At 33.8% G+C, this 14,767-nt stretch overlaps 3 protein-coding genes across 4 annotated transcripts in view; 2 read left to right on the plus strand and 1 right to left on the minus strand.

Annotated features, from left to right (window-relative positions):
* The window catches only part of LOC105450458 (GTPase Era, mitochondrial), a 6,003-nt gene extending 459 nt beyond the window's left edge, over positions 1–5,544 (plus strand). Inside the window, 5 exon segments of the mRNA XM_011690302.1 lie at positions 4,144–4,273; positions 4,492–4,734; positions 4,736–4,930; positions 5,144–5,173; positions 5,175–5,544. Of these exon segments, the coding sequence (XP_011688604.1) occupies positions 4,144–4,273; positions 4,492–4,734; positions 4,736–4,930; positions 5,144–5,173; positions 5,175–5,498 (922 nt within the window). The 3' untranslated portion in view covers positions 5,499–5,544.
* On the minus strand, positions 1,597–3,507 carry LOC105450457 (RING finger protein 5-like). Its single transcript, XM_011690301.1, has 4 exons — positions 3,415–3,507; positions 2,605–2,729; positions 2,400–2,519; positions 1,597–2,297 (listed from the first exon to the last, which is right to left on the minus strand). Exons 2-4 carry the CDS (start codon positions 2,727–2,729, stop codon positions 2,117–2,119), a joined length of 426 nt encoding a protein of 141 aa, XP_011688603.1. The 5' UTR covers positions 3,415–3,507; the 3' UTR covers positions 1,597–2,116.
* Positions 5,545–5,835: 291 nt separating the features above from the next.
* LOC105450462 (DNA ligase 1) lies at positions 5,836–14,713 on the plus strand. 2 transcript variants are annotated; one of them, XM_011690313.1, is made up of 16 exons: positions 5,836–6,246; positions 7,149–7,205; positions 7,376–7,447; positions 7,560–7,654; positions 7,725–8,113; positions 8,229–8,481; positions 9,002–9,128; positions 9,244–9,416; positions 9,501–9,724; positions 10,769–10,897; positions 10,973–11,112; positions 11,216–11,417; positions 11,569–11,775; positions 11,907–12,359; positions 12,492–12,689; positions 14,379–14,713. In XM_011690313.1, exons 1-16 carry the CDS (start codon positions 6,227–6,229, stop codon positions 14,550–14,552), a joined length of 2,913 nt encoding a protein of 970 aa, XP_011688615.1. In that variant the 5' UTR covers positions 5,836–6,226; the 3' UTR covers positions 14,553–14,713. The 2 variants fall into 2 exon arrangements, with proteins under 2 accessions (XP_011688615.1, XP_011688614.1); XM_011690312.1 differs by lacking the exons at positions 5,836–6,246; positions 7,149–7,205 and having other exon boundaries at positions 7,212–7,447.
* The last annotated feature ends 54 nt before the right edge of the window (positions 14,714–14,767 follow it).

The following is a 14,767-nucleotide window of genomic DNA, read 5'->3' on the forward strand; positions in this document are numbered from 1 at the left end:
AATTATATATATAACTCTTAGTAACTACGATTTAACTTATTATTTATTATATTTTATATATTATTTTTATTAGTACAAATAGTACAATTTAGTTTATTATTTATTTAATTTTATTTGAATATTTGTAACATGTATACAATACATTCCATTATTCCTCGTGTATTGCAGACTTACTTGTTAGACTCGGTTAAAGCGCGAGCCTGGGAATACGAAGGACATGTTTACAGCGATAGTACATGCGAGGATATAATACGACAGACAGTGCGAGCGAAGCTGCTGGACCTTCTAGCGAATGAGGTTCCCTATCGTTTGCAGATGAAACTGGAACACTTTGATCCAGCACCCGATGACAGTATCAATACGTTGGTGTCTGTTACGAGTCTCACCAATTGCATCGCTAGACTATTAACGTGCGGCAGTAATAATAGAGTAGGTCAGATTGCCGTTATGGCAGAGCGGGAACTGCGGCATGCTTTTTGCACGTCGGTGAGATTGAAGCTGAGCATGCTGTCGCCGACGTAACTCATATTTATTATTTATAAAATAAAGTTTTATATTAATAAGTTAGTTTAATGTTCTAATACAAACCCAAATCACAAAAATCAATTGTCAATTTAAGAATATAATTATTAAATATAGATATATAATTCCTTTACACTAAATCTGTAAATTGTTTAATGAGCGTTTGTGCGAAGACTATAATTGTAGCAACAATTAATTTATCGCCTGCTCCTTTTTAGCTTATAATTTTATTCGTAGAATAAAACTATAAATAAAAACATTTTAAGTTTCTGGATCTACAATATATAGAATTTTTATTTGTGCCATTTACTACTTAATTGTTATAATTTTTTCCTATAAATTAACCATTGCAATCTCAACATTTCAAATACGGTTTTAACGAATATATAGTGGGCTATTAGAAAAAAAATATAGTCATTGCAATTATATTACCAACACTTTTAATCTAGTGAGTGAAATACAATCAGTTTTTTTTTTAATTAATATCATTATTCAAACTTAACCCTAAACCTTTAAGACAGAATTTGTGTTTCGTACTACTTAAACTTTTTGTAAAAATATCCGCTATCACTTTATCTGTAGACATATTGGAGTTATCTGTTTTCTATCAAGAGCTTGTCTGATAAAATGATATTTTATATCAATATGCTAGGTTTTTATTATGAAATATTGGAATAGATGTTAAATTAATTTCTGAGCGCTTTGATTACAAATAGTTATAGATTTATTATATTTAATTAATTCACTTAACAATCCTTTCAAATGAATAGCTTCTTTAGCAGACTCAGAAATAGCAACATATTCTGCTTCTGTTAGCTATTAAAAACTTTTGTAATGTTCTGTTTCAATTCTTCCTCTTCAGAAACTTCTCAAATTACATTTGACTGTTTAGAATTGATATAGATATTTGAAGATTCTTCTTTATTATTTAGTTTGAAATTAGTGATATTTATATCAGAATTTTCATATATCTTTTCCTTATCAGAAAAACATTAATTTTTCAAGAATATCACATATTGACAATTTTTCCTTTTTTTTCAAGGTCGTATAACCTATACTCTTTTGTATTTTTACAGTATTCTACAATAAAAAATAAAAAATAAAATAGATGCTGTTTTCCTTTGGCGTCCCATTTATTTCTCTGATTTCTGGGAATGTGCACGTATGGCAAACAGCAAAATACTTTCAAGTGACTAAGATCCACTTTCTTGCCAGTCCATAATTCTTCTGGCGTCTTTCCTTTAATCGCTTTCTGAGGAGAACGATTTTTAAGATAGACCGCAGTGTTAACTGCCTTTGCCCACATCTTCTGATCCGATCTGGCGTCTTGCATCATACAACATGCTTTTTCCACAATTGTGCGATTTGTCCTCTCAGCAACATCATTCTGTTCTGGTGTATATGGAACCGTTAAAAGAACAATGTTCAGTCAAGTACATATGAATAAAGAAAAGTAGTACAAGCTTAATTTAATGCGTATTAAAAAAATTTTTTTCTTAAAGTCGCGTAGCAAGTTCATATAGGTCGATCTCACATAATTTGAATATATATTCGCTATTCTCTCTGTTACTTTGTCCAGCTCGCTACTCAATATTTATTCTTTTTTTTCATCTTCTTTTTTTTGGTTTTTAGATCCCCACATGTAGCCTATGCCGAGGATGGTGGCGACGCCGGCGACGCCCAAGGCTCCCAAGATACAAGAATCAACAACATCCATGCGATCGGCTTCTGGCTCTGCAGACCTTTGGCCAGTCGGCCGTGGTGGAACATCATGCCTAAAAAAAGAACACCATATTTTTACTAATTAATACTTATTTTATATTATTTAACGTAATATTTATAATTTTCGCAATTTTGAGAAAAAGAATAAATTATACCGGTTTGGATGCTCTGTAGTACCACATCCAAAATTTGGTATGACTTTAGCTGGGTTTACGGCACTCCGGCATGTTGGACAAATTTGCTTGATCTCTAACCATTGATATAGACATGGCCAGCTACATTATTATTATTTATATTATTCAAATCATAGATAATATTTCATTCCTTGATGTGCTATGTTATTATCAAATAAATATTTACCAGAACAGATGGCCGCACTGAGTGCTTACTGCATCTTTTACTTCATCATCACATATTATGCATAATATGCCATTCTTATAGCTTGCGCATTGCGAACTTGGACCCGGTTGTTGTTTTTCTGTCATCTTTCAAAAATATCCATATATTAAAAATTTTACAAATACTTTTACGTTTTAAAATAAATAGCAAAATAATCTTTTAACGCATTAATACGATTTTGAAATAACTTGCAGATATAGTTTATATTAATTACATTCTTATATTATAGTTATAATTTATACAACAAATGTATGTGACTCGCATAATGTCGAGGGAGTGTATTCTGAACAAGCGGACTATACACAGCTTGACAGTCGACTTCGCGTTGTGTAGGTATTGTTGCCCGCGGGCTTGTCAACAATGGGCCGTACGGATACGCATTTATTCGTATTCATTTTGAAAAACTATTCTATATGGCCCGACAATATTTAACAATTTTTTGTATGTTCCACATTCGTACGGAAATACTGCATATTATATACAGTCTTTTATTTCGAACGCGATTTTTGCTAAGCAATTAGCGACGTCGAGAGGATTTCTTAAATGCACAGGGGAACACAGGGAAAGCAAGCGATTTCTCATGAAGTCCGCGAGCAACGAACAGTTTGAATGTGACGAAAAAAAAAGCCCCGAAAATTCGCGGGCTTTAGAACTTTGTCACATATAACCGCGACAATAATTCGCAAGCTGATAATTTTGATTGCAAATATTTATAGGACGAATTCTTATGCAAATATGTTAAAAATGTTAAAATTTTATATTGAAACTGACCTTTCTTTTGAAGCGCAGAGCAGCACCAATCAGTAGTCACCTTATCGAATTCTTCTTCTTCTTCTTCTTTTTCTTCTTGCTTTGGATTTCAGATTCTTGTTAGAATCTAAGTACCACAATTATGTTGTTGTTACTGATCTCTTATATGGGCCGAGAGATCAGACGTGAATTTTCTTAAGGTGGTCCGGCTGATTAGTTGTACAAGTCGCCTTATCGAATTCCCACTTCGAAAGAGGCCGGTCCACACCCATACTGATCCTTTTATAGTGGTGGTGATTCACTGCTGTTCCATAATGTTCTAAAACATCTAGACTGTTTGGCGGGATTCTGAGAGAAACCCAAGATAAAGGACTCATATTGACACTTTTTAGCAATAGCTGTATGTATGATCAAATGCATAAAAGATATTACCACAGTATTACAATAATTAGATAGATGGCACTGATCCTCCCTATATTGGATGATGCAATTCTCTAGCGGGCCGGCTCGAGTCGCTGCGCTCGCCGATATAACCTACAAAGATTGCGTTGTAGTGCAGAAAACAATAAAAGAAAAAGTTTGAAAGTAAAAAGAAGCATAATTTTGATAACATTTCCCAAAATCGCTTTAATCTGTTGTATACGAAATGTTATTTGCAATCGAGAGATACACGATTTGTGCGAGTGCGCGTTATTTGCGGCGATGTTTCACAAACAGCGTTGACATTTCGGCAAACGAGTTTCTGCGAAACTTTGCTCAACAATCCAACGAGAGTCTTACGTCGATACGTCCTGAAGCCCAAAAATCTTTAAGGATCGCTTTTCTGGGCGCACCGAATACCGGAAAAAGCACCCTCGTTAATCAACTTGTTAAAAGATCGGTAATTATTTTTACTTGCACGTTTTATATGAATTAAATTATATTATCTGTGTAGCATTCAATTATTAAGTTATCTTATTTACATTTCCTGCTTGTATTAAAAAAAAATATGAAGTATATTTTGTAAAATTTTATTATAAAAATTTTTATTTATTTTTATTATAGAATAATTATTTCAGTATATTTTTCTTTAAATGTATGTATTGTATCATTAAATAGGTATGTCCGGTATTCTGCAAGGTGCACACCACACAGACCAAAGCACGTGGAATTTATTGCGAAGGCGATACCCAGCTTGTATTCATGGATACGCCTGGTATGGTTACCACGAAAGAATGCAAAAAGTTCAAGTTAGCCGGCAGCTTCAAGACGGATTCGAGAACCTCCTTAAACATCGCAGATATTATAGGGATTGTGCAGGACGCAGAGAACATATACACCAGACACAAGATCAATTCGAACTTTATTAGAGCTCCTGACTGAGGACATAAGAAGCAGGATTCCTATAATTCTGGTCATCAACAAAATGGACAAGCTGAAGAAAAAGGATATATTGCTGGACTTTGTGCATACTTTGACCAAGAGCAAGAAGTCTCCTGACTTCTGTGACGTATTCATGATATCCGCTTTGACCAGGGATGGCATTAACGACTTGAGGGTAAATTTTCTACTGCTATAAAGAATTAGACGCAAGCGATGATAAATTATATATATAACTCTTAGTAACTACGATTTAACTTATTATTTATTATATTTTATATATTATTTTTATTAGTACAAATAGTACAATTTAGTTTATTATTTATTTAATTTTATTTGAAATATTTGTAACATGTATACCATACATTCCATTATTCCTCGTGTACTGCAGACTTACTTGTTAGACTCGGCTAAACCGCGTTGCCTGGGAGTACGAAGGACATGTGTACAGCGATAGTACGTGCGAGGATATAATACGGCAGACAGTGCGAGCGAAGCTGCTAGACATTCTACCGAATGAGGTTCCCTATCGTTTGCAGATGGAACTGGAACACTTTGATCCAGCACCCGATGACAGTATCAATACATTGGTGTCTATTACGCGTCCCACCAATTGCATCGCTAGACTATTAACGCGCGGCAGTAACAATAGAGTAGGTCAGATCGCCGTTATGGCAGAGCGGGAACTGCGGCATGCTTTCCGCACATCGGTGAGATTGAAGCTGAGCGTGCTGTCGCCGACGTAACTCATATTTATTATTTGTAAAATAAAGTTTTATGTTAATAATATAAGTTAGTTTAATGCTCCAATACAAACCCAAATCACAAAAATCAATCGTCAATTTAAGAATATAATTTCTTTACGCTGAATCTGTAAATCGTTTAATGAGCATTTGTGCAAAGACTGCTATAGTTGTAGCAACAATTAATTTATCTCCTGCCCCTTTTTTGGATTATAATTTCACTCGAGTAGAATAAAACTATAAATAAAAACATTTAAAGTTTCTGGATCTGCAATGTATAGAATTTTTATTTGTGCCATTTACTACTTAATTGTATAATTCTGATGTTTTGTCATTTTTTGTGAATATATAGATTTTTGTGGATTGAACTTTCAGACGTAAAATTTTAGAATTCAAAATTTCTTGGTATTTCAGTATCATAGCTAATTTGATTATATTTTTCTGATGTTTCGTTGAATTATTTCTTACTTAAATTTTCGATAATTGAAACGGGAATTACAATTGCATACACTAGATAAAATAATCGGCGTCTCTCTCGACCGTCGAATATCGCAGATTATTACTTAATTTTTTGATAATATTCTTTTCTATATCTTTTTAACTCTATGGTGTTTCTTTTCTCAGAGAGGTTCCTGTCTACTGTATTGTATTTGATCTATGAAAGTGCGGTTATGTTGACCGCCATGGAATAAACGCGGGAAATCTGTCAAACGCGTAGAAGCGGCGTGACGATGGCGCAGCGTCGTATAGAGTGAGCAAATATAATTATTTGACAATTTGTCGTAAACATAATCTGTAAAGGTGCATCTACAGCTATCGTAATGTCTCTATCGTAAGCTCCTTACGATAATCGTAAGGCTAACCTATTAGCTGTCAATCTCGTCGTACGAGTGGACTCTAAAGGCTGCGTCCCATTTAACGTTCGCGAGCATTATTTGTTTAACATTTGATAAACAGCAAGGATGTAATGATTCCAAGAGCGTTGCGAGCTTTAAATGGAACTCGCACCCTAATTCAGCTGTTGCGTTGCATTACGGTATGCAGTACATTTCGTCGCGACAGATTCCCTACTTCCCTGTTGGCTGTTAGCATTACGATTTATATCAATTTTTATTATAACTTGGACTGCGTTCAGGAATTCACGATACATTATTTCATCCTTGTTATTCATCGAATGTTAAACAAGGATAAAACGATATCTAGGGTAACTGTCCCTATTAATGTGCCCTGAACCTGTTAGTGTGCTTTTATATTTAATAAGTCATAAAAGTAAACTGGTACAAATATATAGACAAAGTATTTTTTTTTATTAAGTTAAAGTATTAACTTTATAGAAAAAAAAATACTTTGTCTATTTACTTGTACCAGTTTATTTTTATGACTTGTTTAAATATAAAAGCACACTAATAGATACAGGGCACACTAATAGGGACAGTTACCCTAGATGCATCTAGGTAAAGTTTCTGAATGCAGCCTTGTAGACAAACATTGTTTACTCGTTTTTTCCTTTACGACCACGATCATTTATGATTGCAGCATTTCGATAGATGTAGATAGACCTTAATATGCGAGATAAGCAGTTCAACTTATTACGAGTTACAATTTTTTTTTGTACATACGCAATTTTTTGGTCATCTGCTATCCTTTTTGCAGCTCCTTCTTCACTAAGATATCCAAGAAAGAGAATTCGAGCCAGGATAATTCGGAGAGGTATGTTTCGCTGTTAATAGTCCCTCTTTATAGTAGTCAATTATGCTAAAAATACTCGCTACGTGCTCGCGCTTGAGCTCGCTGGCTCTACCGGCTCGACGACTGGAGCTCGCAGTCGCGGCTCGCAGCCGATTCATTGTCGTTTTTAATTGGATACATACAACCAACAGCCACTCGGACAATCGGGAGAGTCATGATGCTTCGGAGAACGGCAAACGGAAAAGAGACAGCAATGGCTTCAGGTGATTAAGCTCAATCTATTTGTTGGAGTATGAGTAATTTTGAATTGTTAGGATTTTTCCAATATCGTTTTCCTTTGTAATAATTATTTTTGTGTAAATCATGGTTTTGCAGTTCTCCACCGTCAGAGAAGCAAGATATTAAACCTAAGAAGCCAAAGACAATTTCCAAGACACCTTCTCCAGGTGCGAAGCCTCGTGTCAAGCTAGGTAACTATATTGTCGTATTTGTGGATATTTTCAAATGCACTATATATACTTGTAATTAATCTTTAAATAGCTACTCCAAGAAGTAAGCCGAGTAAACTTTCGCCTGGAGCAAAAAAGGCAAAGAAGAATCAACAGAAAGGTACACCTGGGAAGAAGAAAAAAGAAGAGAATAAAACTGTAAATGGCGCTGCTAGAAATGATACAGTTGAGGAAAAAAAGGAAATAGAAGAATCCGACACAGCTGAAGGGAAACAGAAAAAAGAAGAAAAGAGCTTTGAAAAAGAATTGAAAACAGCTGATGGAAAAAAGAAGAAAGGAGAACATAATACAGCTGAAGCGAAAAAGAAAGAAGAATCTGCCTCTTCGAAGAGAAAACCTAATAAAACAGAAAAAGTAAAGAAGAAACGGGCCAGGATAATTGAGCCGGTAGATTCCTCAGACGATGAGGCTCATTTACCTGTAAGTTTCTTTTAAATTTTTGTTTGATAATTTTTATACACAAAATTTGTGTGTGCGTATCTTGTTATAAATTTCTAATCGTTCTTTAAATTTTTCGTGTATCTGCAAATTATAGTTACCTGAAAGTCCAAAAAAATCGGAGGCTAACAACGCGGAAGCGAAGCCTGAAAGTGTAGACGAGTCCACCGAGATAAATAAAAACGTTTCGAGTAACGATTCAAACGAAAGCGCTTCGGACAATGAACAGAAGAATCAGAGCCCGAAGAAAGAATCTACGCCTGAGAAGTCACAGACTGCCTCGAAGAGTGACAGTCCGAAGAAGGAGCCTACGTCTGAGAAGAAGGCTAAGAAAGTGCATAACTTTTTCAGTAAGTATTCAATAGTTTAGAGATATGTTAAAGAATATGTTAAAGAATATGTTGAAGAGGCTGCGGATTGAATTTTAAAACACAGATTGAAATGAAGTCGAAGTTGTGTTCGCTTCAGCTGCATTATCCCAAGTAACAAGATGACGTCAAATGACGTTTCAATAACGTCTTATTGACGTTAGAAATGTTATTAAGACCATGTCATTAAGACCTTGTTACTAGGGATGTTCTTCTTCTTTTCCTTTTTAGCTGCATCCAATTTTTCATTTTTTTGTTTCCTTTCAGATGTGTCAGATTTTCCTTTTTTTTCATTTCAGCTGTACTATTTCCTACATGAGTGTTCTTTCTTCTCTTCTACAGCACCATTTACAGTTTTATCCTTTTCTTTTTTCTTTTTCCTTTTCCCAGGTGTATCTTTCACTTCTTTGCCTTTTTTGATACTCCAGGTGAAAGTTTACCTATAGTATTGCAAAAGTTTTTAAAAAATTTCGAATAGTTATTTGAATGTATCGTGTTGCAGTGCCTAAGCAAAAGGATGACACAAAGAAAGACAAAGTGAGCAATGGAAAAAGCGCCAATCAATCTTACAATCCCGGTGCGTCTGTCTACCATCCGATAGACGATGCTTGCTGGAAGCGAGGCGACAAGTGAGTTGGAATAAAATTTTGTTTTAGGAGATTTAGGAATACTTTAGGAAAATTCCATGAAAATTTTATGATACCGTGGAAATATTTAAAATTTTTCTTTGAAATTTCTTTACAGAACTCCATATAGCGCGTTTACGCGCACTTTGGAAATCATCGAGGAGACAAGTGCAAGATTAAAGATAATAGAGATACTGTCAAATTACTTCCGGTCTGTCATAGTCCTGAGCCCCGAGGATCTTCTGCCGAGCGTTTATCTGTGCCTTAACCAATTAGCGCCGGCATACGAAGGTCAATAATGACAATGATTATTTAAAAATGCAAGGAAAACAGCGATATCTATTGTTTGTCTAAAGGTAGCTATTTGAATTTTAGGAATTGAGCTTGGAGTCGCTGACATGAATCTGATGAAGGCGATAGCGCAATGTACTGGTAGAACAGTGACGCAAATTAAAGCCGACGTCCAGGAGGTTGGCGACTTGGGAATCGTGGCGGAAGGTAGCAGATCTAATCAGAGAACCATGTTTCAACCGGCGCCTTTGATGGTTTCCAACGTGTACTCCAAGTTGAAGGAGATCGCCCAGATGACGGGGCACGCGGTAATTCACGCAACTGTTATAGTATTCGAATTTTTTATGACTAATATGAATATATAAATATTCAGAAAATAACTCACAAAAAAAACCGAGAAAGATTGAGATATAAAAATTAATGAGTTATGTAAGAAGATCTTTAAGTTTATGCTATAAATTTAAAATTAATTTGTATTTAAAAACAGCACTAGTTATAGTATTACAACTGTTATGGTATTAGAACTTTTTATGACTAATATGAATATAATTATAATATTAGAATTTTTTGACTAAATGTGAATATATAAATATTCAGAAAATGATTCACAAAAAAAAAACGAGAAAGATTGAGATATAAGAATAAAGATACCTGAGTCATGTGAGAAGATCTTTAAGTTTATTATGCTATGAATTTAAAATTAATTTGCATTTAAAAACAGCACTAATTATAGTATTACAACTGTTATAGTATTAAAATTTTTTATGACTAATATGAATACAGTTATAATATTCGAATTTTTTGACTAAATATGAATATATAAATATTCAGAAAATAATTTACAAAAAAAACGAAAAAGATTGAGATATAAGAATAAAGATACTTGAGTCATGTGAGAAGATCTTTAAGTTTATTATGTTATGAATTTAAAATTATAATTTGTATTTAAAACAGCACTAATTATAGTATTACAACTGTTATAGTATTAAAATTTTTTATGACTAATATGAATATAGTTATAATATTCGAATTTTTTGACTAAATATGAATATATAAATATTCAGAAAATAATTCACAAAAAAAAACGAGAAAGATTGAGATATAAGAATAAAGACTTGAGTCATGTGAGAAGATCTTTAAGTTTATGCTATAAATTTAAAATGAATTTGTATTTAAAAACAGCACTAGATTAATTTCGATAAAAAAAAAAATTAAACGAGAAACAAAAATTCGTTTACTTGATTCGAGACAAAGATTAAATAATATTGAGAAACTGAAATATTTAAACAGAAATAAATAAGTTAAAAACTGCGTAATGTTTGCATGAAATTGAAAATTTTTTATGTACACAGTCTCTGTCGAAAAAGTTGGACAAGATTCAGACGTTGTTTGTGGCGTGCCGTAATACAGAAGCAAGATACCTTATTAGATCGTTGGCTGGGAAGCTTCGCATTGGATTGGCGGAACAATCCGTTTTGCAAGTAAGTCACACACGATATCACATTTTGTTTCACTTTTATTTTGATCAATATTATTGAATATCTGGATTTCCTTAGGCATTGGCTTTAGCTTGCGCGATGACACCGCCAGAACAAAAGTATCCACCAGAAATTTTGAACGCAAGCAAAAAGATGTCGAGCGATCGCTTCAAAGAGAAATATGATGAAATAGCGCTCATATTAAAAACAACGTATTGGTAAGATTATTTCGAAAATATTACTATTTTAAATATAAAAGTATATTTATATTAATTGAATTTAATTTCTCTGCCTTTTTGGTAATCTTATATTTGCTTGCAGTGAATGCCCGAATTACAATCTCATAATTCCTGTTCTATTGGAGGATGGAATTAATGCCTTGCCGAGCAAGTGCAAACTCACTCCTGGAATACCCTTGAAACCCATGTTGGCGCATCCCACTAAAGGTGTTCAAGAAGTCCTGACGCGATTCGAGGGTTTGAAATTTACTTGTGAATGGAAGTACGACGGGGAAAGAGCGCAGGTTGCCATTTATTCAGCTTTACTTGTATAATATGATAGATAATACTTTATTGCATAGAGAAAGAAATGAAATGTTTGAGAATTAATTCGATAAAAACATAGTAATTTAGAGTCAGCTGTTTAGTAGTAAGTAAAGTATTACAATTTGATAGATACACGTTGCGGATGATGAGCAAATCAATATATATAGTAGAAATCAAGAGAATAATACTAGCAAGTATCCAGATATCATCAAGCGATTCAAAAATACTCGCGGCGATCTGGTGAAGAATTGCATACTCGATTGCGAGGCGGTCGCTTGGGATAGTGAGAAGAAACAAATCTTACCGTTCCAAATACTCAGCACAAGAAAGCGAAAGGTAATTATAATGTGACTTTTTATTTTAATTACTTTGTAATTGTCATAACTTTATTGTCACTATGATTATAATTGGTACCAAGATTATAATTATAATTGTTCCCCAGAGTGATGTTCCATTTTTGTTCTTAGGACGCTAACGAGGACGATATCAAAGTACAAGTATGCGTGTTTATGTTCGATCTGCTATACCTAAATGATGAGCCGTTGGTGAAGGAACCGTTCGCGAAACGTCGTGAGTTGTTGAAGCAGCATTTCAAGGAAGTTGAAGGTGAATGGAAATTCGCCAATAGCATGGACACTACGACGATGGAAGAGGTGGAAGTCTTCTTGGACGAATCTGTGAAGGGAAATTGCGAGGGCCTGATGGTGAAGACGCTGGAAAAGGATGCGACCTACGAGATCGCGAAGCGATCGAGAAACTGGCTGAAGCTGAAGAAGGACTACTTGGACGGCGTCGGCGATACCCTCGATGTGATCGTAATTGGTGGTTACATCGGCAAGGGAAAGAGGACCGGCACTTACGGTGGTTTTCTCCTAGCTTGTTACGATCAGGAAAACGAGGAGTACCAGAGCGTCTGTAAGGTATGTCCTTGAAATATTTCTTTAACTTTGTGGATGTGGACAGGGAGTTGTATAGTTACTAGAAATTTTTGTCTATATTTAGATATTTGTAGCTTGTACTGATTTATATATGTATATTTTTTTTGTAAATAGATCGGCACGGGATTCAAAGAAGAAGATCTCGAGAATCACACGAAATTCTTCAAGGATCACGTAATACCGCAGGCCAAATCGTACTATCGCTTCGATAGCAGCCATGAGCCGGATCACTGGTTTGAACCAATTCAAGTCTGGGAGATCAAGTGTGCCGATCTCTCCCTTTCGCCTGTACACAGAGCGGCTATCGGAATAGTAAGTTTTCTAGAACAAATATTCGTAGAAAAATATAACCCTAATTGCGCTGAAAAAATTCATATTACGAGTAATGAGGAGGGAAGAGAGGGAAAAATCAAATTCGGCCGAGGCAAGATGTTGGTTATTTATTTATATTTTTAAATTTTTACATTTTTGAAGTTTAGCTACAAGCTGAAGTTAACGTAAAGTACCGATTACTGTCGGTTTTTAAGAACTCAATCAACTTAATAACTTAAATCGAAATAAATTAAAATAATATCGTATATTTGTTAAATTAATCTTCATTTGATGATGATATTACAAGTATTCTAAAATACTGTAAAGAACTTATTACGAAAAATATTACCTCAGGACTTGAATCTAGAACTCCCCGATCCTATCCGGAACGGGTGTTTTATCTATTCTATCATTAAAGATGTGGTAATATTTATCGCAATAACCAATATTTATTAGGAGAAACGCATTGAAAGGCTAGCGTATAAATAATCACAATACGATAGTATTGAAATTTAAACATTTAAAAATTAAAAATATTAGAAAACCAACATTAAGCCTCGGTTTCTTTTTCTGCTCATTATTTGTTGTATACATATGTCAGCCTTGTTTGAAATTATTGAAAATTGCTTGGCGTAATTTATTTAATTCTTTTATTTGCATTGAACAGTTTGTATTATCGCGGACTATACCGTATTTTTTCTGTTCTACTAACAAGGGTCCCTACCTGTCGGTCACTCTCCGAATTTAATGAAACTTTGTACATTTGTAGAGTTGGCAAAAATAATAGACACATTTTTTTATATCGGCAATGGTGTAGGTTTAAGGGTGCAAACTACCCCCTGTAGTGATAAGCACGAGTACTTAATTCTTTGCGTTTTGACTCACGGTAGATTAAAACTATTTTGGAATTTTAAAGATGATAAGAGGCTATCATGTTTTCTGAAAGCAAGTTTTCTATGTAAATATTATACAATTCAAAATTACGGATCCAATACGGTGATCTGATGATGAATTAAATAATTTTATTTCTTTCTTTGCCGAACCCAGGAATAACCAACGATTTTTAAAAAATATTTTTGTCAAGAATAGTTATAAAAAATAAAAAAAAACATGTAAAAAAGTATAAAAACATAAAAAAATAAAAAACAAAAGCAAAAAATCAACAAAATAGGGATAGACACTGATCATCTCCTCGTCGGTTATTTCTGGCTTCGGCAAAGAGTGAGATAAGATTTTTTAATTTATCAGATCGTATTAAATCCGCCGTTTTGAATTCTATAATATTTACATTGAAATTGTTTTTAGACAACTTGATAGCCTCTTATCAAAATCTCAAAAATTCCGAAATAGCTCTAATACGGAGTCGAAATGCAAGGAATTAAATACTCGTGCTTATCATTACAAGGAATAGTTTGCACCCTTAAACCTGCCGATATAATAAAAATAACTGTTTATTATTTTTGTCTATTCTACAAGTGTATCAAGTGTTTCATTAAATTCGGAGAATGGTAGGGTTCCTTGTAAGTAGAGACGATGAAAAATACAATGTTTCTGCAATTATTTTTTTCTTGGAATTCTTGAAATTTCTTTAATAGATAATACAATATAATAATAAATAATAATTTAATAAAAAGTTTTTGAATTAAAAGAAACCGATATCATTATATGTTTTGTATTTTTTCTGTTCAGGTCGATCCGGAGAAGGGAATATCTTTAAGATTTCCGCGATTTATCAGGATTCGCGAGGATAAAAATTGCGAGCAGGCTACTTCCGCTCAGGACGTGGCGGATATGTACAATAATCAGGAGCAGATAAAAAATAAAACTTCGGCATCGAAAATCACAGAGGAAGATTTCTATTAATTTTTCTTTTTTATTTTGCGACGCGCAGTTTTATCCAGTATAGCTTGTATTTTTTATAATCATTAATTTTGTAAGGAATATTGTAAATAAAATACATTTGACATGGCACACAAATTATGTAATTTTCGTTTGTGCCGTGTCTGGTAAACGGTTAATTAATACTTTATTGTTTATATTTCAAAATTTTCATGTATTATTAACAACGTTTGTATATC

Source organism: Wasmannia auropunctata, unplaced genomic scaffold (assembly GCF_000956235.1).
Source record: "Wasmannia auropunctata unplaced genomic scaffold, wasmannia.A_1.0 LD336061.1, whole genome shotgun sequence".
Lineage (NCBI taxonomy): Eukaryota > Metazoa > Arthropoda > Insecta > Hymenoptera > Formicidae > Wasmannia > Wasmannia auropunctata.